Raw genomic sequence first — 27,969 nt, 5'->3', positions numbered from 1 at the left:
CTGAAATGTATGATACTTGGCCAACTTGCCAATCCGCAGAAATCTTTCAGCGGCTTATTTATTTTCTAAAAAATAATAAACAAAATCAAGTAATTAATCACACAGGAATATGGCTATAGAGATAACAAATTAACTTAACTACAAGCAGTTGCTCCCTGGACCATGCAGGGTGCAATGACATTAAATATGCTCCTGTACATGTTGGCCATTTTAAATCACACACATGTGAACACAAACTACCTCGAACCCAAAGCGGGCGACGCCCTCCCCCCAGAAATGGACCTGTAACAGGAGAAAAATACCCTGGCCACATGCACAAGAGCATAGCAGTCCAGATATAAGGAATGGCTGGAGCGGAGTATCCCAAATTTTTGTTAAAGAAATAAACACAAAAACTTACATACAGAAAAGATACAGGAACATCCCAGTTGTGGATGTTCCTCTAAGCGTCCCAGTCAAAGAAGTCCCTAGTGAGAATTTTTACACTCCAGTTTTATAGATAGCCCAATGAATGCAAACAATAAGAGTGTGGCATACCAAGTCCCAGGAATCTTTGTACAATAGAAGATCATGGAACCAAGGTAGAAGTCCCCAGTAGGCTAATTAAGTTAACAATGAAAGGTGTGGCATGTTGGACTGTTCCATTTAGTGGGACTAAACATAGTGGTATAGTCCTACATTTAAATCCAGATCAACTGATATGGAAAGCAAACTACACATATACATGAACATCAAAAATATAACAATTTAAAATAAAATCTGTAACACACAACAAAAATTAAAATAAAACTAATTTTGTTACAGTATTTATAATTCAGCCTTTAAACTGTTCAATAAGGATGGAGTCATTACCGGGTGGATATCGTTTGGCAATCTTTATGAAAGATTCCTGGGCTTTCGTGCATCTGCCCCTGGTCCACCATACATAGGCCATGGCGTGATCAAAACAATACTTCACCAGCTTGGGATATCTGCGACAGAAAACGGGGGAAAAAATTGATGAATGGAAAGTTTGCAAGGATCTTTGCCTCAATTCTGTTCTTCACCTAATCTTAAACTCTTCCCACACACTCCTCTTGTGCAGTTAGCCTGGATCCCCACAAGTTGAGTACACTTCTGCACTGGTATGAGATTAATCCAGGTGAGTGCTAATTGGTGGACTTAAGATATGCCTATTGAAGTGCACGACGGGTAAAGGATAGAAAAGCTATCAGATGCAGGCACATTCTAAATACAAAAATTGAGATTTTTGCAAGTACACGTAAGTAATATTTGTTGAGAAATCACAAATATCTCAGACAATTATTCATTCCTTTTGGTTGAGAGCCCGTTACAAAGGTACTTTATGATAAAAGTACTAACTGGTTTCAAACTCTTTTCTAGTTTCATAGGAAATCTTGACTCCTATCTTACAGATGCTAGGCCTCACACACGACAATCATTACGGTTACGTGGGCACACAAAACAACCAATGAATATGCATTTCATTGGCCACGCCCAAGCTACAGACCTCTTTCTCAGGCATCGCTTGACCTGCTGGACGTCCCCATCCTTGCAGCCCTGCTGTTCTGACGAGGAAGCTCCACCCTTTTTGGGGTCACCGCTCCGAAGTGGAAGTGCCAAGTTGATGTAATGTGCCAGGGCTAGGGAAAACAACCACACTCATGTTAGCGTCGAGTACCAGAAAGACGCAAAATATAAATGACAAAATACCTTCTCTTATAAAAAAGTACAAGTTCCTCCACATGCACAAAATCAAGCTTCTTATGTAAATAATTAACTTTCCCTGTTTTTCATTGCAATTCAGTGATTAGTAGGCCTACAGCCCTGTAATATTAAACTTAACAAAAACAACCACCACTCAAACCCCCCCTCCAAAAAAGCAAAGAATCCCCCAAATATAGACACATGTACAACGTATCAATAAATAAATCAAATAAATGAACAAAAGAAAAATTTATTCAAATTTAGCATTTATGCCATTCTTCTTCATCGACACACTGACATGACTGAGAGACATTATGTGTTTGAACCATTCTCATATAGCAACATTAGTTTATGCTAACTTCATTCCTTCCCCCAGGTACTGTACATGTAACATGGCTTTAGCTCTGTGATTGAAAACTGCTTCATTCAACTGATGCTACGGGTATGCATCCAAATGCATGCACTAGTTTAGCCAAGCCAGGCACATACAAGCATGCAGGCAAAAGAATTTTCATCGGAATGAGTACAAATCTGTGACACCTTCATATGAGATCCTATCAATGGCATTCAAGTGCCTGTTACATAGTTCCCTCCCAGTCATCTTGGAAGGGGTTTGGGGACAGAGTCTCAGTGTGAGCACATTTCAAGTACCAGTACCACTCGATACAATTTAGTTACGAGTGTAGGAGGAAGGGGTTGGCCTATCACAGTGATCCAGGACCCCTGGACACATACCTGCTATCTTCCACTCCACTGTGTCGTACACCTGGCAGCTGGCAGGCAGAATCCACAGCTTCCTCTCAGGGTGTGGGCTCCAATCATATTGCCAATGCTTCCGTCTCCAAAGAGATTTGGTGTCACGCCTCAAATGAGTGGACTTTAAATAGAAAGATAAGGATGGGCATCGTGTCACAATTTATACACGTACATGTATTTGCCAGTGACATGCCTTCTGACAGATGAAGTTTGAAGTGCTCTGGGAGTTGTAATTTTTCAATCACTTTTTTTTTTTGGAGGGGCGGATAAAAAGATGTTTATCTTTTACGTGATTTGTTTCAAGTCTGTGTCACCTAATGAGCTTGTTCGATATTTCAAAAAGGCAAGACTGGCTGCACTGATCTCGAGTAGATCTCGAGTGTGCATGCTCTTCCCGAAATACCCTCGGATGCTGTTCATTTTGGGCATGTACTGTTGAAATACCGTAAGGGAGATCCTTATCCAATAACCTACTAAGACGTATGGTGAAAAATAAAGGTCACTGTCGCAGCAAGTTTGGAAATTCTCCATGGAGCATATTTCCACAGGTTTGGGGGGACAGGATGAGGGAAATGTACATGCATTTGTTTGCAAAGAGCTTTGGTCCTCGTTAAAAGCACTACATAAGGACCTGTTATTATTATTATTATTGTGCCTATGGCACGCTCAAAGATATCCAAAGAGGACTACGTTATTTTTAGTAAAGAGCAACAGCAAGTGTCTATGATCTCACCCTCATTCCATGAGGTCCCACTGCCTCAACGAGGTTCCACTTGATCTGCTTCTCAAGGATTGCCAGGTTTCTGCCAAGCCAGCGCAACTGTAAAGCAGCGAGCTTGGCCTTGCCACGATGCTGGGATAGGGCCGGCTTCAGTCCCGGGGGCAACGGACTGGTCGTGGAGAAACCCTTTTCCATGCACAGCTCCATCAAAGTAGGGACCCTCTGCGGCCTGTTTTCAACCTCCACTACAACCAAAAAATTAAAAAAACAACCCTAACACTCAACAATTGCTGTCCGTAAGGTGATTCACATCAGGTCAAGATCATCTTCCCTTGAGAGCGACTAGGGCTGGCTCCATGTCCTTTAGTCTACAATACCATCATCAGATGACATGAAAGGTTCTACAATCCCAGCTGCATGATCAGTTGATGCATCACTGAGGAAGTCGTGAAGGATGCTAGACAAAAACTCCAATTGATGCCTTCACAGTTTTTGCTGTAACTGTTTTAATTCTTTGTAATATGAGAAATATTGTTAAGAATACACTGTATAATATCATACAAATTTGGCAAATCCTAGGCCAAATAACATAGGTCATTAAAGCGTAAGCATTATAATTCAGATGATTGAGTTGGAGTCCCATTTTAATTAAATGAATCAAGACCTTGCAAGTCTGCTGAAATAAACTACATGTGTACACCGGACTTTACCTTGGCAGGACAAATCCTCGAAGTCATCATCTTCCATAAACGGAGCAAAAAAATCCCGCCGGAACTGTCGCAATCTTTGCCTCTGTAACCTGGTCTTGCCTCTACGGTTTGAAGTGGTTGACCGGGGGAGAGAGCCAATTTGCACTGCATCACTGTCGTCATCACTGCTGACACTCTCTTCAGTTGTTGCATCGTCGCTGACAGCTTCGTCTTCCCCATCCTCCTCCAGGACTCTCCTCTCAACTCTGTCTTCCAAATCGTGATCTTCTTCCTTGATTGTTGACCCGATGTCCAAGCCCTCTGCAGAACGTGCCACATCGTCTGCCGAGATGCCCAATGGGTGACCCCTGTCATCTTGCTCTGCAGAGCAAGAGGGCAGGGAATCACCACCAGTCTCAGCCGATAGGGCCAAGGAGATGGACCGTTGGAACTGTCCCTTGCTGTGTATGGCAGCCAGCTGGCTTGCTGGGATGTCACTGGATTCTACATCCTCATCCATAGCTGCACGAGACAAGCAAGATCACATGAAAGTACAGATGTGGTGCATACCTGTATGTAAATGCCTATATCGACAGCATCTCCCAGAACTCGGTACAATGTTTGTCACTCCATTAAGAGGCCATTATATGTTACTTTTTATGATACATCCAGACATCAGACACAGTAGGCCTACTACTAGTGTCCAGGAACCATGGGTACTGTATGCAACACTGCGTTTTGTTAACATTCACAAAAACCTATACATGTAAGTTCCAGTAGTGCAGCAACAACTATAGGCCTACATGTACATTGGCCACAATCAATCCATCCAACCTACTGTACTTCCAGAACATGGTTTCCAGGTAGCCGTGTACAAACTCCCATAACACATTTTGGCTGTTGGATTGTCAGATTGTACCAACTTACAATGTACCCTCCTATCACAGCTACATTTGTGCAATCAATTTTCATACATGCCTTCTTGGTAAAGTAGGCCTAGATGTCAAATTCTACAATTAGGCTATACTCGGCAAGGTCCATCTGTCTGGGTTAAATGCCGAGGAAACTTGATGTGATGTGCATGTGTAGCGTAGGTAGCCATAAATGTGCATGTACATGTAGGCCTAGACCTACCTCAAGGTCGGGAACCTTCGGTTCGGAAGTTCGGGGAGAGGGGTGTGGTGTTATCGAAAAGCGTTAGCAAAGTAGGCCTAGCTTTAGTAATAGTACCTAGGCTAGCGATCCATGGTTTCGCGATGCCTGTGCAACAACTCCTTTGGTTGGGGGCGTGCTACATTTACTACAGCGATCACCGACGAACGCGACGGGTGCGCGGTATGGTACGGTCACCGGTACCGGCAGGTGCTAGGCATGGCCCGCCAGGGATCTTTATCACGAGTACCGTAGTATAAAAAATGCAGCACCATCTACACGTAATTAAGCCAAGGCCTAATCTTCATTTCTGTCACAGCCCATACCACAAGTCAGCCTGACAAGGTAGGCTATAAGATGGGTGCCGGATACTTCCTGAAAAGCACGGCGGTGCCAGATATGCAAGTCTTTCCAAATTTGCTTGTTGAATATGTTACTGTCAGGCCATGGAGGTAGGAAGAGATGACACATGTAGGCGTATTTGCTCGATCTTATGGCATGATTTTTTTGACATCAGCCAAGCACCTCTTCTTTCAAATTTAAGGTTGTAAAAGATTGTTTCAAAGAAGGAATGTAAAGTTTGTCGTTTTGGAAAATTTTTCATACACGGACATCACGCATGAGACAGGTAGTCTGAATTTGATATTTCCCCTGCTAAATCTGGTTCCTTAAATTAGGAAATGTTATAACTTTTCTAACTTTCTGTCTAATGGCTGATATACCAGCACTTGCCACTCTACAAAAAAAAAAAAAAATAGTGATGTCCGTTTGTGGGACTCATCCCAATTGAGATTTCATACGGGATCACACAGAGTAAATGGGTGATGTCATGCCGATTGGCTGATTGCCGCCAACATTCATTTAGCAAAACTTCAAGAATGTACTGATTCCTTTTTTCTTGTAACTGTGTTCTTAAATGTTTATAGGCCTATATCTGTCAATAATTTCACATTTTGAATGTCTTGTGAAGTGATGAATGAGGATGTAGAATCCAGTGACATCCCAGCAAGCCAGCTGGCTGCCATACAGAGCAAGGGACAGTTCCAACGGTCCATCTCCTTGGCCCTATCGGCTGAGACTGGTGGTGACTTCCTGCCCTCTTGCTCTGTGGAGCAAGATGACAGGGGTCACTCGTTGGGCATCTCGGCAGACAATGTGGCACGTTCTGCAGAGGGCTTGGACATCGCGTCAACAATCAAGGAAGAAGATCATGATTTGGAAGACAGAGTTGAGAGGAGAGTCCTGGAGGAGGATGGGGAAGACGAGGCTGTCAGTGACGATGCAACAACTGAAGAGAGTGTCAGCAGTGATGACGACAGTGATGCAGTGCAAATGGCACCTCTCCCCCAGTCAACTGTTTCAAACCATAGAAGGAGGACGCAGTTACAGCGGCAAAGATTACGACAGCAGAAGAGGGACTTTTTTGCACCCTTCATTGAAGATGATGACTTGCATCTGTCCTGTGAAGGTGATAGGCATATCTCAGTGATGTTCAGATTTTGTTCTCTTTACAAGTTTGCATTCAGGTTTGTTCCTCAAGTGGTGTGCACAGTTACATGTATGCTCACTCACAATCCTTCACGTCCAATTATTCATTTACAGTATATTACATTGGTTGAGTCGCAGTAGTTGTTTTAGAACTGTTCCCCTTAGAAGTCCTTTGAATTTCTATTGACTTGTGTTTATAAATTGTCTGAATATTAGTACACATGTGCGCGCTAACCTTACATACCTAGTGTGGACTTGTGAACAAAAGATGTCCACACGATGCAGGAATGGAAGATGTTCTGTGGACTTACACATGTCCACAGGATGTTTCCCCTTCTTTGAAAAAGAAGTTAAGAGGCATTTTGCGGTAGGAGTCCTCTGTTGTTAAAGGAAGAGGAATAGTCAAGGAAATCTGGTACAAAAAGCCAGCTGAAAATCGTGTTCCTAGTTCAAGAAAAACAAGTATTTTCACTGAGTTTTCTTAACTGCAGAAAAGAAAAGAATGACCACACTAGGTATGCAAGGTAAGTGTGGGTGTGTATGTATTTGTGTTGTAATGGTAGATGTAATCAGTCAATCTGTGCTATCGTTCAGTCTTTGTACAAAAGGTTGATCATACATTGTACAATTTTTTGAGACCGTAGTTCCACCATCGGCCAATCTCATTTTCTATCTATTCACGGTTGTCAAAAATTGTTTTCAAACAAGGGAAGTAAAGTTGGAGATATATGATATCACCAATCATGCAGAGCAATGGAGCGATTATGAAGATCAACAGATCACACCCACAAGGCCTTTTTCTGCCAAAAGCAGCACAGGCCTTGACCATCCTGTAGTTACACAGGTGTGCATTTCTACTGGAATGCACTTCTCTTGTGCTCTTTGCCATTAGGTTCCATGCTGCTTTCTTACTAACAGTTAGTCTTAATTAGTAATTGAAGGTTAAATACAGCCAAGCTACTCTGCACATTTTGCCTTGGTTGTTGGAGCCATTTGCATTTAGCTTAGCAATGGGGTTATTTGTAATTTTGTTTTATTTATTACTGTTGTTACTTCACTCTTGGTAGGCACAGTGGAAATTGAAAACAGGCCACAGTGGGTCCCTACTTTGATGGAGCTGTGCATGGAAAAGGGTTTCTCCACGACCAGTCCGTTGCCCCCAGGACTGAAGCCGGCCCTATCCCAGCATCGTGGCAAGGCCAAGCTCGCTGCTTTACAGTTGCGCTGGCTTGGCAGAAACCTGGCAATCCTTGAGAAGCAGATCAAGTGGAACCTTGTTGAGGCATTGGGACCTCACGGTGTGAAGGTGAGATCGTAAGCACTTGCAACAAGGGCAGATCCTGGACTGACTTTTTTTGGCGGGGGGGGGTCAGGGGGGCCAAACATTTTTTTTGGGGGGGGGAAAACCCAAAAAATTTGGAATTTTATCCTGTAAGTTTTTGCGACCTTTCTGAGGGGTGGGGCTTCTCATATGCTTCTGGAAGAAAGGTAAATCAAATAGGCCAAATAATTCACTTCTTTCATTACTTTTCAAGCAGGATTTTTTGGGAGGGCACTTTGTTCTGGTTGGGAGGGCCATGGTCTTCCTCATTACCGCCCAACGAGGGTGTGCTCTTGATTCAGCCCTCTCTTCCGATGTGCACTAAAACAAAAAATCCATTTTCTACATCTTCCCCCTCCCCCCCATAAAACAAAAAAAAAAGTGGAAAGAGGCCGTCTGGAAAATTTCCAAAGTTACTGCAACCATAACCTTAAAATGAAAAAAATAACTTTCACCATCGATTCTGAGTAGATTATTGAATGAAGGACCCCTTGTTAAGGAGGTCGCACTTGCCAGTTAGATGACACAGACTTGAAACACATCACAAACTGAAAATGCATTTTTGGTTATGATAAAAACTAATGAAATTATCATAATTCCCTTGACAGTTCACAACTTCATCTCTCACAAGGCTTAATAAGATTTTGTACATATTTTCAAAAATAGCGTCAGGCAAAGGTAAAACATGACACAGTGTCCTTCCTTTCCTTTTTATGTGAAGTCCACTCATTTGAGGCGTGACGCCAAATCTCTTTGGAGAAGGAAGCATTGGCATTACGAGTGGAGCCCACACCCTGAGAGGAAGCTGTGGATTCTGCCTGCCAGCTGCCAGGTGTATGACACAACAGACTGGAAGATAGCAGGTATGTGTCCAGGCATCCAGGATCATACTCTTCACCTCCTGAGCTCACAACTAAATAGCTCAAAATAACCAAGGAACATAAGGTGCCTCCTATAATCACTGGGTCACAAACATTCCTAAAACCATCCCTGGGGAGTGTATATGCATGTACACTAGCGGTGGAAGCGTTATACTGGGGTGGGGATTAAATTAGCTTATTCATGCCTGGTAGTCTCACAACTGGTCTCCCCCACTTTAAAAATGGTTACACTGCCTTTGGGAGTGTATATTTTCAATGCCATTGTTTCTGGTGTAAATAGCGAATCAACACAAACCATCCCTGGCCCCGTCCCCTTCCATACCCATCCATATTCCTGGGTGGAGAGGGGCAAATGGGCGTAAAGTGACTTACCCAAGGTAATGACAGGTAACCAGCAGCTGGGTTCGAACCCCCAAACTGCACGTTTGTGAGTCACAACCCTTACCAGGTCGTATGTCTCCATAGTTGGCCCATTTGTGCACATCGAGATGAACATTTTGGCTTTCTACATGCACATGCATGTGTCTGGCTTGCCCATACCGGTGCAAGCAGTTGACTGCGTGGCATAAGTCAAATGAAGCAGTTTCACATCACAGAACTGTTCAGCCGGGAGAAAGGGGCACAGACTGATGTCACCGTTAAAAAATTCTGACTTATCATGGCTCTCGGTCATGCCAGTATTTGATGAAAATGAATGACATTAATACTGAATTCAAATAAATTTTCTGTTTTCTATTCATATGGATTGATTTTTTTTTAGAGGATGTTTCTTTTCTTTTTTGTTTTGTGACTGATTGTTGTTTTTGCGTGTTCTGTTTTACATCCACAGTGTCAACAACCTCCACTAACACTGCACTGAGTGATCGCAGCAAATATTAAGGAAAATCCAATTTTTCAATCAAGAAGCTTGACTCGTTTGGGAGTACACATGTATTTTTGTCACCGGCGTTTTACCTCGTTCATGTACTCAGTGCTAACTTTTTTGTGATTGTTTATCCAAAGCCCTGGCTCACTACATCAGCTTGGCACTGCCACACTGGAGCGTCGACAGCAAAAGGGATGGGGCCTCCCAGTCAGAACATAAGGGCTGCTGGGATACAGATATACATGTACAACAGGTCAAGCGATGTCTGAGAAAGAGGTCTGTAGAATGGGCATCAACGGGATTTTTTGGGGGAGGGGGGCAAAAACGTTTTTAGAAGGGGGGTCTTTCCAGATGAGGGGTCCGAGAACTCAACAGCAACGAACTCGTAAATGACACGTGGTGTAATGTAATCAGTTCTATTTTTGTTTTGGCTATGTGACTTTGATGATTGTCATGAGAGGCTTAGAGTCCATACAATAGGAGTCAAGATTTCTTTCCCAAGTGAGGATAAGTGTTAACCAATTTGTCCTTTTCGAGATGTATTCTCAAGATACATATTGTGGATCCAATTGATATATTTTGGGATAACCCAAAAACCTGCCAATAACGGGGGCCCTTAAAAACACAAAAGGAAACATATGCAGTACAAAAAGATAAATGAAATTGCTTGGAAATTAGTGAATACAGATGCTTAAAATTATGCTATTTGAAAAATTAGACTTGCGAATGGTCATGTCGGACATTTCTCTGTTTTTATTTTAGGACTGAATGTTTGCCTGTACTGTAGTGTACAAGAACATGAGTTTGTCGACACTTGGAACAATTTTTTGTCTTTCAATCAGCACCAGGAAGAGCATATATTATGCATTATCCAAACACACACCTTTGTTGACCCCAAAGCAGCTCAGATGTGCACTAAACTTGTCAGGATCTGAGTCAACTGTGCAGAAGAAGTGCCTTGGAAGAGATCAACATATGAGGAGCAACAGAATTGAGGCAAAGATCCTTGAAAACTTTCCATTCATCAATTTTTTCCCCCGTTTTCCGTCGCAGATATCCCAAGCTGGTGAAGTATTGTTTTGATCACGCCATGGCCTATGTATGGTGGACCAGGGGCAGATGCACGAAAGCTCAGGAATCCTTCATAAAGATTGCCAAACGATATCCACCCGGTAATGACTCCGTCCTTATTGAACAGTTTAAAGGCTGAATTATACATACCATTACATCAAACACGACCTTGGTGTCTCATACAGCAAGGTTTTGCCCACCAGTTTTGCTGGGGCAAGGCACCATATGTTTTTCGATTTTATTGATTTGCCGAATAAATAGATATAGGTGCCGTGTGATCTCTAGGTTTGGTTGGGTAACCGGAAACACAACTATTTTTTTGTTTGGCCTTAAGATACTGCAATGGGCTGCACTCAACTGAGTATGTTCTCTCTCTTTTTAGACCTGATTTCTGAGACAGAGCAGAGCACTTTATGGGCCCGTCACCGAGCCATGGTGCTGGTTGAGATTGGCCGCCTGTTGGTGAGCTTTGACCAGCCGGACTCAGCTGGGCAGTTCTTTCGGGAGGCTGCCGAGGTGGCCTCTAGGAAGGTTCACCCCAAGATCGCAGACAAGCTGACCCTGCAGTCCCTGGCTCTGACTGCTTCGGCTTACGACCAAGGGTGGGCGTAAAATTTTTACAAGCTGCTCATAGGAGCTTGGCTGAATTTTTTTTTATTATAATCAAGGCAGGCTGAGTGTGAAATGCCTAACATGGAATATCCAGAGAGTAATTCCATGCTTTCTCTTTCTGTGTATCACTGCTGATGCAAACTAAATGCTTTTTTGAGGAAGTTTATATCCCAACTGTCCTTTGCACTTGATCTAAACTGCAGAAAATGGATGGAAACATGTGGGTTACTCATATTACATAACATCATATTTGCCAGTAACCTCTGGCAATTCCCTTTAGCATCCTATACAAAGCCTTCAGACGAGCAATCAGGACAAGTCCTTGAATAGACAGCTTAATTACCATATACATGGTTTGTCACAGTATTCTTTTCAGATGATCATTTTTCACATGGTGGATGTATTCTTATAAAAGCCAGGGTTTATTGGCACTTATCCGTACATGTACCTTTATTGTGTTTGAGTATTAAAGTCTGTGCATGTGGTATCATTTTCAGCATGATGGCCGGCCATTCAGCAATCCAGGCTGCCAGACTTTGGTCAGTCACTGCTCAGCAAGTTCAGGCCGTGGAGCAGACGCCTGAGAGGACTTTGCTCTATTATGAGTGGGCGGATCGGGGGGAGCCTGTACCGGAGTACGGCTGCCGTGAGGCAGTGCTAGCCGCCGTGGAATCATTGCTGCACTGCCACGCCGGCCATGTCGTAGGTAGTGAACAGCGAAGATGGTCTTGGAGTCCATCTTGCATTGACTAGCAATAGGGAAGCCGTGTTGAACCATTTTGAAAACTTGACTTGTCTTCCCACACAGCTGCAAAACTGTGTTTCGAAAAGATTGCGAAGGGTGAACAGTTCAAGGGCATTTTCATTCGCTTTTCCTCAAAGGTTTCAAAAGTTTTAGCTGATGCAATAGCCCATTACATGAAAAGCTCCACAAAATTTCTATTTTCACAATCAAGTTTAATTACGAGATATCAATTAGTAAATATGGATGTCACTTTGTCAAAACAGAAAGTCTAGAACATGGCATATGTTTGTACAGAGCATGTGCACATTCATGAAATGTAATACAGTACAGAAAACCAATTTGTCACTTTGTCATTATGCCAATCCAGCAGCTTCTGTATTACGCATTTTTAAAGTTAGCAAGATTTATTAGGTGCATTACTTTGTTATAACGGAAAACTGAGCTGGCACACATGCATCACTTTTTGCTCTTTTTGACTTGGTAATCAGTTGGGAGACATCAGAAAATTGCCGAATACCCCAAAACCTTTACTTGCCCCAAATCCCATTTGTTGGGCAGATTTGTCACTTTGCCATACGGTGTTGACAAGCGGCTTTGGAAGCAAGCGGCTTCATGGTTGCAGTTACACACTTAACATTTATGTTTCTGGTACTCCAAGCTACACCCAGTAATTTATACAGCCCTTAACCCCAACTCTTCCACATGCTTTGGAAAATCTGATAGAATCTTAAATTGCATTTTGCATGGTTAGAATAACACACAACAAGGTCTGTTGCCTAGCTTTGCAGATAATTGGCTTTGAAATCCCTTACATAATAGCAGCTCTATTACATTTCCATTGCTGAAGGAGAAAGTTGTTTTGGCAGCCATTTGATCTGGAGTGGCTTTTCACTCATTTATGTCATAGAAATAGAACGATACTTACCGGAAAAATAAGACTACCAAACACAATTTTTATAGGCTTGCTTGTATTTGCCTTAAAACAGATCCAGCCAGCCAGGATTGTCAAGATTCATTGCACAGGAATCGAGTCTGGCTAACTGGGGCCAAAGCTTATCTGGAGAAGCTTCAAGGCCCGGAGAGTGCCTTTGTTGGATTGTATCTGTCCTTTGTCCATGCCATGCTTAATGAGGCAAGGGATGCTGAGATTGCGTACCACCATTCTTTGACAAGGTAAATTTGATCCTCTCATGCAGAACACTGTACGTTTTGAGCTTGGGCAAGTCACTTGGCCTACACTTGCATCTTTCCCTGTCTTGGCCAAGGTTACAGCAAATGCCTCATGCCAGGATTTGAACCTTAACCCTGTGACAGGAAGTTCCAACCTAACCATTAAAGCCCCTTTTCATTCTTTGTTTGAATTAAAGAGTATCCCCCCCCAAAAAAATAAATGTTGAAGAACACAGAAATCATAGAATACATTATCACCAACTTTGTGCAGCAATATCTGGAGAGGAGAGCCAGGTGACGTCTGGAGGGGGGAGGTGGGGAATGTTGCCACTGTGCTGAGGGAAACTGAAGTCAGACCCCACCCATGGTGGCTCTTCGGGGAATGGATCGCAGCTCGGAAGGCGGCCCTGGGGAAGTCGTTCTCAGAGCCCCTGCGAGTTCTACCATTGGTGTGGCGAAGAGGGCTGCAGCAGCCTGCTTACAGATTTGATGGGTGAGTTAGCAAGAGTCAACCATGCCCAGAAAGCTATGAAGAAGATGGATGCCAGACCATTTTGATCATCTGGTGAAGAGAGTTGGGTCATAGACACATGAACGAAATCACAATTTGTTAGTTATCAAACGTGTCAAAGATTGAAATACGAAATACTCTCTTTTTCTACACCAAAAAGGAACCTGTTTTGGTATTCAAGCATACAATATCATTTGAGAATCAGAGCACATGTGTGAACTGGCATGGGGCTGCACTGATTGGGCATATAGCCTGCACCCAAATGACCGGTAACTCTGGACACACTTTGTTTAATGTGCACTGTTTGAATGCCAAACTGGCTGATTCCCTTTTTCTCTTTTGAATAAGTGGGACTTCCACTGTGTGCATACTTTATCCACATTTTCTCGTTATCAGAATTCAATGTCTCCAAATCAGGAGTTGAACTTTGAAAAATCCCTGCCTTTATACACCACCCCCGTTTTGTTTTAATTCAAGACAAGTTTGTGGTATTCATTCAAATAGGGTCTTCTTTTAATTTTTCAACTACTGATATGATAGGAGGACTTTGCGCAAGCAAATTGCTGACATCGAGGGATTTACCCTTGACCTTCATGTGACCCCTAAAGGTCATCTGACCGGTGCCATGATGCAGAATCTCCCACCAATGACAAAGGTCTGCATGGATGCGTACACTGGGTAAGGAAACTGGGCGCTTGAGGTCACTTGAGGGAAATAAGGTGACAAGTGGAAATCTATGTGCCTTGCCGGACTGTGAGTGACCAGAAGAGGGTCTTGTCGGAGACCGAAATAGGACCATTTTCTGATTACTCACAGCCATTAGGGAGCAGAAACATCCACCAGTGACCAAATTCAGCCAGTCCATATATGTTTTACAACACCTCTGTCCAATAAATCAAATAAAGAAGAAGCTTTAATGTTTTTAGGGCATTGTAACTAATAAACAGTTTATGAGTTTCAAAGACCCACCGTCGGTCGACAAGGGATTTTGATACTGAGATATACGTGTATACTGGATTAGACAATTGTTTTAAAGATAAGAGAAATTATGTGACATGAAGTGAGTTAGCTTTTCTATGAGCTTTGATTTTTCATTCATAGGGGAGTTCAGCTCTGTGGAATGAATGATTTTCATGGATAAGGGAAGAAATGTGTGCTTAGCTAGTCTTAAATGTGGAGTTAAGACCAGCTCAGGAGAATGGGTGCACGCAGGCTGGAGTATCATCAGCGTTCGTTCTCCTGAGTGTAAACGTTAGTTTAAGACTGGCCAAGCACATTTATTCCCATTCATAAATACATGTACCTTCTTTTAGTCTGAGCGTCAAAAGAAGTCAATATATAATAGCTTTCCAATGATTTTGTTGTAGAATTTTACTTCCATTTTCCCACACACCCCTATCCATTTTGTGGTATATTCCTTGTGCAAGTTGTTCAGAAGAATCTCCATATGTGGACTTGGTACCCAGGTGGCATGTTCTGCGCGCCGCGTCACACACAGACTCTTGACCAGTAGGGATGGATTAAACTGTCTGGTATCCAGGTGCCAGAGCGTGTTAACGTAGTGGGCATTATCAAATGCTAATACATGATCATGTTGTGTGTTATTGAATAGGGAAACTATTTATGAATCTTTCTTTTCACCAGGCAAGTTCATCTGGGAGGCACGTGCTGCAATGATGAGCTCCATCGATGGGACAACTATGGTGAGATCAATGGGGCTGGCCAAAGATGTGATAAACATTTCCTCAGAAACAGATATTGATAACTTTGCTAAAAGGCCAAGTGGGACTAATCTTTACATTGGATCAATGTGTTTTCCTCCTTTGACCATCAAATCAGTTTTATGCATTGGCAGCAAACTTGGCACTCTCTCTTGGTCTAATGATCCCAGCCAGTCAGATACCAAAGATGAAACCGTCCTGTTTGTCTAAAGGAAAGCCGTCCCGGATATGTTACCGGTAAATGAAAGCTGCATAGATGCTCAATAAGCCCAGTGGCACTTATCAGGGTAATTTTACCTTCCCACTAGCACATTCAGGAAACGTTCTCAAAACGTTCTTAAAAAAAGAAAAAAAATCCTCAAAGCTATATATGTTGGTGTACACCATAAGAGCAAAACCCATTGTTAGAAAATCGTAACCACTTGCTGCTGGGTGCTTTTAAAAAGGCACATACACATACGGGCCATTTTCAGTTTTCAAAATTATTCAAAAATTCATCATTTCATTTAATGGACGTTTACACCCATATGAATGACTCTTTGGTGGCTACTCTAAGCTGAAAGGTAACCTTCATTGACTCCTGAGTATTTCAGCCAGGCCTGCCGCCCTGTAAAGAGAGCCCAGAATTGTGAGGTGTTGCAAAATTTCCTTTGTTCCCAGTGAATGGGAGTGGTGTTTTTCAAATGTGGCTGGATTAGTGTGCAGCGGTGCTGTGTCGCTCATCGATGGGGCCCTGGAGCACTTTTGTCTGTGGTGCTAATCCGCTGGCGGGCTTTGCCCAAAACAGTGGTATTGAAACCAGTGACGGATTAGCTTCGAAAAATGCAAGCTGAAAAATGATGGCAATTCCCAGCAGCATGTCTTTTGTTCCTGAGTTCAGTCTTTTGTTACACAGACCAGCTCTTCTGTCTGATTTTGGGCCGCCCGGCTCTATGTATAAACCCATGATGCTCGAAATGGGTTTCCCTGGCAGCAAGTGGTTAACCAACTACTGGAATTGAGTCAACAAAGCTGTTTTCAATGATCATGTAAACTGAATAGTAAGGCTCCCCCCCCAAAAAAAAGGCTCAGGTTTCTGGTCACGAGTAGGCTCCAAAGGGTTGTGGCGATGCAACATGTTTTTTTTTACCCTTATTTTTTTCTAGAAATGATGTACTTATAACGCACGATGTCCTTTACGACTGCATGCGCACATATCACTGGCCGCTACCAACTCTAAAATAGACTGGCCCCTGCACTTTTCACTGTTTAAAAGTATTTTCAGTTTGTAGATGTAAATGTACCGGTATAGTACAAAAATGATGTCATCTTAAAAAGAGTGCCAGACAAGATGTATATACTAGTCAAACGTACCCCATCAATAACACGTTAAAATTAGCAGTAGCAGGATTCAAGTCGATTTTAAAAGCTATATCTCTGTTAAAGCCCCAATCACCACTTAGCCAGGGATCATCCCCCAATTCCACAGCAGAACTTGGGAAGTGGTCTATGGGGAAGGCTTTTTAAACAACAAATCATCAAACGAAATCATTAGGAAAGTGACCAGCAGCTGATGTCCAGTTCTGACAAAGAAAAGACGCAAACTTTTCAAAATGGGGGGCAGGGGTGAACATTTTACCATTTGGCTGCGTTTCAAAATTTTGTCGGTAAAAATAAACTCCTTTGATTTTTTTTAACCCGCTACAGATAACAGCTTTACTTGCAAGGTTAGCTTCGACTGTAATAGTAATGTCCCACAATCAAACATCATTTACTCTGACCCCAAGACATCAACAGTCACAACCCTGGTAATTAACAGCATGAGTAGATACTACGAATTGGAGGCTGACAGTCATGCCCAAATGGTCGCGGGCAAGAAATGTCCGGAGAACTTGAGGTGGATCCAGAGGGAGTCACAAGTTGCCATCTCCATTGTCTACCAGCGCACTGGATTGGCCAGGGTCAAAGTCAACATTGTAGATCTTGTCTTGAAGGAACGAAAGAAGGTAATTTTCACAGGCAAACAACTTTTTTTCACAAATCAGCAGTTTTGTTGATTAGATATGCTGACCTGTTACTCTATCCTTGGAGGTAGTTTTTATACCTTTTGTCTATTTCAGAGCATACTCGATGCAATTAACTCAAGTTATGATGCCAGACTCATGAAGGAAGCTGACAACTTCCTTGACTTCTGCATTAGGAGGCAGTATGATTTCCATGAGAAGGTCAGTAGATGCTGGAGCAGTGTAAGCTTGAAATATTCAGGTGTACATGTAAATAGGAACTGTTACGAATTATTCTCTCTTTGCGGCTTCTGCGGTTTTAGAGACATCATAATTTTATAAGACATGCAGTGATTTAACAGTATCTGTCACTCAAAGGCACTGATGTATTATGTCCCCACAAATTGGGGCTCACCACATCTGAACATTCCTGAGACCATCTCAGCTCCCTGGGGAATTTACTCGCCTATTGCTGCCCTTCCAGGTGCAAACATGTTGAACACAGCTTCATATCTCCAGGCCTTAAAAGTACCCATTTGCCGCTGGCAGGAGAGAGGCGCATGCGGGCAAAATGACCTCCCCAAGGTCACAACATGTAACCACCTGTCAGGATTTTAACCCCTGTTGACCCTTTGATTGGAAATGACAAATGTGTACCCTCAAAGGTACAGCTCTGAGAGGTGCCTGAATTTTTGGGGGGCATTTCCAAATACATGGATTCTATTTCATAGAAATCGTTTACATGCCAGGGGATCAGTCTAACCAGGGGATGGCATGGCAACAGAGGATGTGTAAACACAATCTCTGCAATCCTGAACAAATCTCGTTGGGCCTTCAACCCTCAGACCCCCTTTCAATGTTGGGTCTGCGCTGGTGGGGGATGGAGAGCGTATAGCTATTGCCAATTGTCCCGACAATTTTGTCCAGGATTTGTGGCTGGCTGTGATGTGCACAGGCAGGACTGTTGGTTTATTGAAAGGGTGCCCCAACTTAACTCCAGTTGATGATGCCCTAACATGCCCATCCCCTGTTTACTTATACACGCTCGCACAGAGTCTGTGAAATCTGTAGGGGCAGACCGTGTGTTGAACTTGGCCGCTGTGCATGACCCGTTGTGGAAATAAACATCAATCAGGGGGCACACCTGGGAGAGTTGACAAATGCCATTGGCTTTGCAATAAGAAACGTACAAAATTGTTCAAACGACTCTTGCAAATTAGTGTTGATGGCATTCGGATGCATGTGTTAAAAGTTACCCTTTCAGCTAGAAATAATACCATTCCCAGGTGGTTCCACAAACAAGTCATCTTCTTACCTTTTTGATCGCTAACTTTGTGGTCATTCTATCTAATGAAGTTACTGATTGTGTCTTTGATGCACAGAATGTAACAAGGTTTCTGAAACTCAGACGGACTGATGGAAACATGAGGCAGTCTGAGTCACAACATCGCTTGGCCACCAAGAGGGAAATGGCCAAGTTTGTTGAAGGGGAGATGGAGCGGCACAACATCCTAATGATGCGAATGATCTTGAAAAAGATTCTGTACGTGGGCAAGGCGACAGTTGTTCTTTTGCTGACAATGTGGAGTCACGATGTATTTGTGGTAGGTATACACTACAGCAATCTCCACTCCACCCTAGCTTTGATCAAGTTAGATATGGTGGGGAAAAGTGGGTTGCAGTTTCCTGGACTGAATTGAAACAGCAGATTGAAATGAGAACGTGAGAACAAGTTGCTACACAAAATGTCTTGTTACGTACTGACGCTTTCCAAGCCCAGTCAGAGGAATTGACCCTATGAAGCATATAAAATCACTGATTGTCTGAATGGTGGAAGTGTGTTCAGGCTATCAATATTGCAGTTAAATAAGTTGCATTTTTCCTCTAAATTGTATACCCACAAACTGCTTGTGTGTTAGTTTGGGAAAACTGAAATCTTTAAAATGCACTTCAGTGTGTAAGTAGGCAAGCATATTTTTGTATCAGTTAACAAAGTCAGAATCAGTATGCGCACCATTTTTCTGAAGTGTGCCCAAGCAGCAGACTTGTTTGTTAGCTGCTGAAATTGGTACCAAACTATCTGTTACAGTTTATTGACTGCACTTCGGCAGAGAGTTTCAGCCAGCCCGTCCTCAGAAGGACTAATGAAATGGGTATGATTTGGTATGGAAGCCTGCACAATCGCTGGACCCTGCCGAGTGACTGCTCCTGCTGGAGTGCTCCAAACCCTACAGCCAGTCTGCTTTTTGCCTTTGACAATGATCTTGAGGAACGACCAGGACCTTATCTTAGTCACTTTATGTAAGATAAAGTACAATCAGGAGCTCAAAACAGCTATAAATGTTCCACAGTGATTCGCTACGGAATCTGTTTTTGTTGAGTAACAGTAACAAAACCCCGTATTCCAACAGAATAGTTCACATTCATTTTCCTTAGCCTTGACACACAACAAAACTGTGCATGGCAAGCTTCCTGCAGGTTGATTTTGTAAGGTTCACAGTGACATGAGATCAACCTCATTCCAGACTAAGTTACATGCAAGACACCCTGAGAAAAACCACTCTTGGGTGAGTTAGATTAGCAGCCAATTTGTCAACCACAATAAATTTCTGCTTTGTAAAGGACCTCCACATAAGATGTATGCTGGATACCAGGCAAAATCAACCCATTGGTATTAACAAACAAAACGTGGCCTCAGGTGTGGAATGCTTCACTTTGACAGTGTGTTCTGCCAAGCTAAGCATTGCTCACTGACAGCATCTGGCATCCCAAACTTTGTGTATTTTATCTCCTGTGACTTTGTAAGGATGAAGATGTTTGATGAAAAGGGCAACACTCTCAGCTTTGAGACTTTTGCTAACAGAGGAGAGCAAGATTCCAGCAAGGCAAGATATTTTTTGTCTTGTGAAGGGCATAAAATCATCGGCACCAACAAGGAAAAGACAAAGTAAGTGTACTATCTTAAAGTCATTCCATACTGTCATAGTAGAGTATTGATTTCAATTTATGAATTCAATGTGTGGATTCCCATAGGCTGATCAATATTAGGCATGATTATGCGAGTACAAGTATTGGCCTTTATTCTCAAGGTGGCCATCTTGAAGTAAAAGTGAATTTCTTTATTACAGTCAATTACTGTAGACATTATACACTTATTAACTAGAACTAGAAATTAAAAAGTGTGAGAATGAAGTTGCTGCCTTAGTGACAGATTATAGATTACCATCCTTGTTATTTTATTATTATTTATTGTTTGTCTAAAAAGTCTCACAGCCAAACACTGAATTACAGTCAATTTCCAGTTTATAAGAAGATAGTAAAACCATGTGAAATTAAAATATTTAGAATTACAAATATAAAAACAGTAATTATTTGTTAGGAACTGCATCAAGTAGAAAATAAACATATCAGAAAGACATATAAATGAATAAAATAATAGATTAGTGGGTTACTTCAAAATTGTGAATACAAACTCATGTCACCTTGATTTTCAAAATGAAAAAATCGAAGCAACGTACCCGTGATTGTAGCAAACCTGTCAGTCTCCTTCCCATTTCAGAGTGTTCTGTATGGGCCTTTTTGTTTCATGCAGATCTGGGTTTGTGATCAGTGATCTAGCCATTGGTTTATGTGACACAAGAACCTACCTAGTGGATGGATTGAACCAGTGTTGGGATCACTTATCCAGATCCAGATCCAGATCCATGTGAAACAAACAGGACCTAAGTGAGGTGGATTTGGGGAGCATGATCCAACAGGGGCATCTTGTGAATAAAGCCCATTGTGACGTACCTGGCATTGCCATAAATGTGTCAACACTCCACTTGGAGAGCATTTGCGTCCATCAGGGTTGTAGTGATCATCAATGTCACACGTTGACTTCCAGGGTCACAGTTTGCGACCTGGAGAAACAGACAGAGCTTTGGTCCAGCGAATTGACCAGCATACTGAAGCTGGACATGGCCAAGGGCACCGTCTACGTCTCAACGCGAGAGGGCCTGTTTGCCCTGGACATCAACACACTGAAGCCACTTGTGATCATTCATCTCAGGTCCAGCAGATTTATGGCACCACCCAATGACAACGGACTTCTGTTGAATCTCCCCACTGTGAGTGCTGGTAAGTCCATTTACAATGCCATCCAATCATCATCCCTGGCTTCCGATCCAGGTTTAAATGCACTGGTTTAAAACCACTGTGTTGCACTTTTGATTGAATTCATATTAGTGCCACTTTCTTGAGGTTTAGAGTCCAGAAAGGTCAAATTTCATTTGATGCCAGCCAAGAAAATTTTAAAGAACCAGTTGGTAACTTAATGACTTCTTAAAAGCCATATCCATACAAAGTTCTCTTGACCAACAGCAATGGTGAGATTTTGAAACTTTTCATGGTGAAGGTGGCAAATTTAGTAATAGGTTTGTGGTAACACTCTGCCAAAATATCTCTTTTGTATGTCTGGTGCTGAAAAGAACCAGAAGGTATGCTGCAGATAGTTTGCTCTGTCTCTTGTCAAGAGACTCCATCCTTGCAACATTAGACAAGCAGATTTCCTCTACCCAGGAGCAGCTCCAATCCAGCATTTCCTCAGCTGATAATGAAAAGATGCAGCAGCTCACCTCATCCTCCAGTGACCATACCTTCAAGGAATCCAGTGGGCGTTTCCGCAGCTGATTATGAAAAGATGCAGCAGCTCACCTCATCCTCCAGTGACCATACCTTCAAGGAATCCAGTGGGCGTTTCCGCAGCTGATTATGAAAAGATGCAGCAGCTCACCTCATCCTCCAGTGACCATACCTTCAAGGAATCCAGTGGGCGTTTCCGCAGCTGATTATGAAAAGATGCAGCAGCTCACCTCATCCTCCAGTGACCATACCTTCAAGGAATCCAGTGGGCGTTTCCGCAGCTGATTATGAAAAGATGCAGCAGCTCACCTCATCCTCCAGTGACCATACCTTCAAGGAATCCAGTGGGTTCACCCATATCACTACGCCTACCGCCCCCGACCCAGCACATGGGATCTTTTATATCCCAAAGCTCCTAACCCAGCTGAAATCACATCAAACCCCATCTTCCCCCAAGGATATCTTTCGCCAAGTACACCGTACATGTACCCATTCTGGGCCAATGAACCCTCTCTGTAGATGAAAGTTCTATCGTTGGGCATGAACTTTGCCTTGGTCCCCCATTTTCAAGAGATCATTCAATGCACCGAGCCTACCCTCTGCCATCTCGACAATACTAGAGCCAATGCGATCTGCCTGCAAATCAGTCAGACCTCCAGAAACGCAAGCCAGCCAAGCCCAACCTCTCAAGACAAGATCGGTCAGCCATCACACCACCCCACCAAGATAAGTCCATCCATATCCTCCGAGCAGACAAGGAAAACACCATGATTGTCATGAACAAGGCTGAGTATGATCACAAAGGTGGCAGACATCTTCAACTCCAACTACTGTCGCGTATTCCAGAAAGACCCCACACCTCTCCTTAAGAGGATGCTGCAGCACAAATTTCTCACCCTCCAGTGTTTTGGCAATATATCTCAGTCCTTGTACAGACAGTTCCAGCAATCCAACTGCAAATGAGGGAGTCACCTGACAGACAAAACATACCGTCTCAAACGTTGGATATCCTCCGTTTCTTTTCAGAACCACACATACTCACAGAAGATATATGTTTGTATGGTGCTGCCACAAACCTATTAATAGGAATTAGCAAACTGTCTGAGGCACTCATACTTATAAATATGCAATTTATCATTATATTTGTTTCCATAGACTACCTCAAGGTGTTGAGCACGAATGAAGTGATGACAAGGATTGACGGGACTGAACAGGGTAATGGAACCTTCCTTGGCATGGACAATCATGTACTTCTACTCAGAAGACACAAAATGGAGTAAGGAAAATGGTCACATTTTACCTGAAATGGGCTTGGGAGAGACTTCGGCATTCACTTCCAGCCTTATTCATGCAAACTTAGTCAGCATTTTGTCAAATTAAAATTTTATCATGCACTTCACTGCTTTCACTCTCGAAATTTGAGTCAAATTGGGTGAAATGATGGTCAGTTGCATGAAAGAAGAATATTAATCACATCACAAGAATCGATTACAATGCAATAAATGCTTCTGCTAGAGAGTACAACCACAGAGATGCAGAACTCGGTACACAACATAAAACCTGTAGATTCGGCAGGTGGCAGTAGCATAGCCATGGGGGGCCAGGGGTTCCCGGTGCCCCCCAGCTGCCCCCCTACTGAAAAAAAATGGAGGAATGGATATTGAACAAGGCTTACAATTACATGCCCCCCAAAACACACCACTGAAAGCTGCTGCCTCCCCCCAGATGCTGGTGCCCCTTTGTGCCCCCACCAGTAACATCCTAGCTATGCCACTGGCAGGTGGTCGACTAGAATGCCAGTTGCCTGTTGTTAAACTTGTTTTCCTTAACCTTCCACAGTGAGGGTGACCTTCTCAAAGGGGAGCAGAAGCCAGATGTCTTGGAAGTGAAGGATGTGATGGTACCAGGGAGGCCTAAGGAGCTATGCTATCTCAGCAAACAAGGTCAATGTTCAAACCTCGTTTTGTCAGAAATCACAAACGTACAACTCCAGTTCTGTTTGTTTACAAGTGCCTACATTTTATACACATTGACTGACAAAACATTTCAATTTAAAATCTAGCTTCATTGGATCTTCTTTCATCTTTCATGTAGTTTCAGGAAGGTCAAACCTTTAGCTCTATAGCTGTCTTGGCTCTTGCAACTCTCAGCAACACCTGGATTGTTCTGGTGTGTTTCTGGATTTTTTGACTAACTTTTGCCCCAACACTAATGAGTAGACTCACTCAGTATTTTCAGTTTGGTCCTAGCATTGCCAGAAAAAAACACAAAATCAAGACAAAAAAACCCCAAGCTTGCTGGGGTTGGACCTGAACCCATGACTTCCTGCTTACTAGTGCAGGTTGGACTATCAAGTTTGCCAGAATTGGGTGGCTGACTCAAGTTCAGTACACTGTGCAGCATCGGGAATGGCAAGTACATGTAATCACTTGAAAGAAAGAAGTTGTGGGTTCAAATCCCACCTGAAAAGCTTGTGCTTTTTCCCACAACTCTTGGACCACACCACAGCGTGGTCTTGGACCACACCACAGCTTGGTCGTGGACCACACCACAGCGTGGTGTTGGACCACACCACAGCGTGGTCTTGGACCACACCACAGCGTGGTCTTGGACCACACCACAGCGCGGTCTTGGACCACACTTGAGAACACAGTGTGAATATATATGCCATGCCCGAGAAATAAAGCATAGGGCACCCTCCTTCCAAGTCCCATATGTAGCAGGGATACTTCATTGCTACTTCATCCTTGTGAATTTTTTTTATGGGGAACAAATACACATGCCCACTTGTACCACTGAAAAGGTCAGAAACAAAGCCTTTATAGTATAGGTTTCCAAAGACTGGGCTCAGTTAGTCACAGCCAGTTTAATTTGTGTACACCAGCCTGGGTATCAAGGTAGTGATTATCTTGGTAAAGCAAATAGCATACAACTCAAGCGTGATTTGAGGGTAGATGGACTGTTTTTTTAGGTTGTGGAAGTTCCCTAGTTGAAGTCAAGAGAACCAGCGTGTCAACTTCGTATACTGGGGGAGCTGAAGTTAACTATCCATGCACCCAAATAAATCATGTGATATTTGCATAACCATACCTCAGACATACTTGGCTGCCACTAAACTGCCAGGAGCAAGTCAAAGGTAGCCTGTATGTGTGTCGGCATCTGTTCATTTGTAAATGTGCATGTAGCACAGTGTGCTAGCATATTTGAGTTGTGCACAGATCCTCCCATGATGAATGGAGTATTGAGAGTTTGGCTCTCGATTAGGACTACTGTATGTATGAGGTCTGTTAATACACTACACTGTATGCTGCTGGTTTGAATCCTATAGTAGTATTGTTTTTGCACTGTTATTACTTTGAAAGATGTCCATTCATTGAACATTTTCCAGTTCTCATGTATATGATGCATTAATGCTGATGAACAACGTCCAATGACGTTTGATCCGTATTGTACACCTTTAACATCAACAGCGGGCTTTGTAGTCTCGGCTACAATCTCCAGCCGTCACGAGTCGAGTCCGTATTACCGAGAGAGCCTCTACTGGTTTGACATGGCCGGTGACATCATTGCTATCCATCCGTTCATAGGCGGGGGCCATCACAGTTTCCTACCGGTCTACCTGAGAGACCCAGGAGGAGACGGGGAGGGGAAGGCAGACGACAGGGACTTGTATCTGTACTTTGCTGACGGCCTAGGTGCACTGTGTTGCATCAAGCTGGATATTTATCAGTATCGCTAGAAACAACTGACCTACAGAATCATTTTTCATTTCTATGTTTCTTTTTTTGGGGGGGGAGGGGGAATATTTGGATCTTGGTTTGTGTTGGTGCATTAAATGAAAAATGTGCAGGACTTGATGAAGGGCTGTCTGGTGACCCTATAGCTATGTGTCAGACAGCATTCTCAGCGGCAACATATGAGATATCCACTCAAGGGGTGAGAGGTGTTTTTGTAAAGAACCTTAGCACTCTAAATCTTTGGGACAGCATGCTATATATCCATCTTTCTTAAAAAGAATACCTGATGCTATGGATATAGACTCCGTCAGGGCTGTTTTTTGAGGACTGGTGATTTCGAAGCCAGGCAACAACAGCATAGCCAGGGTTCTCACTGTGGGGGGGGGCAAATGTGGGAGCTGGATGTTACATGGAGAGTCAGTGAATTAGTCCCAGTGTTTTCGTAGTTATAATGCTATTATCCAAATGTCCCCTGGGGTGACTGGGGATCCGGAAGGGGTGACAGTGTTCTTTGGAGGGATGCACCCCTAGCCCCTGATGGCCACGCCGTTGCTTTATCAATCAAAGAAGAATTTGATGTTGGTTTCTTGCTAGATTAAGAAAGGTTTTTTTTGCAGAAATTTGGCACGGAAAAGGGGCAATTAAAAGTTGAGTATTCTGCCTCCGTAACTGTTCATATCTGAAGATGCATGAACTCCTCACTCCCCTGTGTCAAAGATGTTGGTTATTTTTAAATGGGCCCAGTGTTGGCCTGATGTACATCTCGTAACAAATGACACAAGGCAATATTGTTGAAATCAAATGAGAAAAGCTGAAGGCCTGGTTTGGATAAAATAATTGCAGATTGTAAAATTAGCAGGGTAAGACACTCTAGTTCATCGGGGCTTACAGTCGGTGAATAATTGTCAAATTTGAGTATGAACTGTTAATACTTTTGATCAGGTTAAATGTAAAACTTTCCAAAATTATTTATAAATATCTGCTGTGTATTATATATTGGAGTAAAGTGATAAATTAGCAATGTGTATTTCTGTTTAAAGGAACCAGGAAATAGAAATGTTTTTATAAATTTTAGTAAAAGCCCTTGAAATTGCATTTTTGAGTGTCAATTAACCTTAGATTTGATTTTAACATATATTTTGATGCTTCATTGGTTTTTATGTTAATGAAATTTGCATTTTTATGAGCAGAACTATGAATGTCATCCAAATTTCTAGATTTTATTTAACCACTGCTGTGGTAAATTTCATTTTCTTTGGCAAAAGTATATGGCAATAATCAAGCAAACATCCTTTTCAGCTAAATGTTCCCAGATAGCAAATTCACATTTTAAACATAAAAACATGCAACCTGAACTGTGTCTTCCTGGATTTACAACAAAGCAAAAGCGCCCTCACTTGTCCAGAAATGCTTGGGCGATATTTTTGTTTGGAAAAAGTGCACCGTTCAGTTCACGTAACTAAAAAAGTCTAACCGTCTTCATACTTAGAAGAACAGAACAGACAGATACAAAAAGTAATTCTAAGAAGAATTCATTTCCTGAGTCCTTTAAGGAATTTATGAAGTGATGAAATTGTAAATGTATCTATTTTAGCTTCAGTGTGTGCATTTTTATCCTTGTGCCAAATATACATTTTTCATTGTAATTACGGTTACGTAGTTTTTGAAACAATGTTAACAGTTTTGTAATATTGTAAAAAATCAAAGCACTTTTCTGAAACTGAAATGTAGTATCTTCAGTTTTTATATATTCAAACAGCTTCTCGTATACTTTGTAAGAAGTTTGATTTTGGGATTGTCGTTGCTGTTAGTTGGCTAAATCATGCAATGTTGTGAAATATGCCTCAATAAAATTTAATTATTTCAAGAAACGAGGTTGAATGTTCAGTTTTTATCAAGAGCTTCACTGTCACTTTTCAATATTTTCTTTAAAATTAGTGAGTGGATTTTACACTCGTTAAAATTGATACAAGATAGCTTCAATCATTAAGATTTTGTAACTTGTAATTAAATTTTGATTGATTTATTTTTTTTGGCAAAGAGGGCAGGAGATAAATGGCAAACAATTAAACTCAACGTGGAACACACTCTCTTGGTGAAATTGCATCAAATTTATTTTGTGATAAATTTTGCCCACGCTCCTTGAGATGGACTTTATTGTAAAACTAAATGAACGCTACATTTATTGTTCATGTACTACAAATATTCCTGTGGTTC

General features: G+C 42.4%; 2 protein-coding genes across 8 annotated transcripts; one reads left to right on the top strand and one right to left on the bottom strand.

Annotated features, from left to right (window-relative positions):
* Nucleotides 1–21: 21 nt before the first annotated feature.
* On the bottom strand, nucleotides 22–5,986 carry LOC147798854 (uncharacterized). Of its 4 annotated transcripts, none has more exons than XM_087137534.1 (6): nucleotides 5,352–5,986; nucleotides 3,895–4,395; nucleotides 3,197–3,429; nucleotides 2,443–2,584; nucleotides 1,511–1,643; nucleotides 22–971 (listed from the first exon to the last, which is right to left on the bottom strand). In XM_087137534.1, exons 1-6 carry the CDS (start codon nucleotides 5,494–5,496, stop codon nucleotides 815–817), a joined length of 1,311 nt encoding a protein of 436 aa, XP_086993660.1. In that variant the 5' UTR covers nucleotides 5,497–5,986; the 3' UTR covers nucleotides 22–814. The 4 variants fall into 4 exon arrangements, with proteins under 4 accessions (XP_086993660.1, XP_086993662.1, XP_086993661.1 ...); XM_087137536.1 differs by lacking the exon at nucleotides 5,352–5,986 and adding an exon at nucleotides 5,104–5,244; XM_087137535.1 differs by lacking the exon at nucleotides 5,352–5,986 and adding an exon at nucleotides 5,008–5,185.
* On the top strand, nucleotides 5,253–27,842 carry LOC147798853 (uncharacterized). 4 transcript variants are annotated; one of them, XM_087137527.1, is made up of 21 exons: nucleotides 5,253–5,370; nucleotides 5,996–6,493; nucleotides 7,581–7,819; nucleotides 8,556–8,697; nucleotides 9,718–9,856; nucleotides 10,634–10,752; nucleotides 11,034–11,253; nucleotides 11,761–11,969; nucleotides 12,995–13,181; nucleotides 13,450–13,671; nucleotides 14,230–14,367; nucleotides 15,334–15,392; nucleotides 17,097–17,395; nucleotides 17,510–17,614; nucleotides 18,775–18,996; nucleotides 19,482–19,693; nucleotides 20,199–20,339; nucleotides 21,279–21,511; nucleotides 23,171–23,291; nucleotides 23,855–23,958; nucleotides 25,486–27,842. In XM_087137527.1, exons 2-21 carry the CDS (start codon nucleotides 5,998–6,000, stop codon nucleotides 25,752–25,754), a joined length of 3,876 nt encoding a protein of 1,291 aa, XP_086993653.1. In that variant the 5' UTR covers nucleotides 5,253–5,370; nucleotides 5,996–5,997; the 3' UTR covers nucleotides 25,755–27,842. The 4 variants fall into 4 exon arrangements, 3 of the variants coding, with proteins under 3 accessions (XP_086993653.1, XP_086993652.1, XP_086993651.1); XM_087137526.1 differs by having other exon boundaries at nucleotides 5,350–5,477; XR_015425519.1 differs by having other exon boundaries at nucleotides 5,352–5,407; nucleotides 23,171–23,230; nucleotides 25,486–25,624.
* The last annotated feature ends 127 nt before the right edge of the window (nucleotides 27,843–27,969 follow it).

Source organism: Acanthaster planci, linkage group LG06 (genome assembly GCF_054643075.1).
Source record: "Acanthaster planci isolate LZ-2023a linkage group LG06, COTS_SCS, whole genome shotgun sequence".
In the NCBI taxonomy this organism is placed as follows: domain Eukaryota; kingdom Metazoa; phylum Echinodermata; class Asteroidea; order Valvatida; family Acanthasteridae; genus Acanthaster; species Acanthaster planci.
The sequence above is the reverse complement of the archived record's forward strand: the minus strand, read 5'-3'. Positions and strand labels throughout refer to the sequence as shown.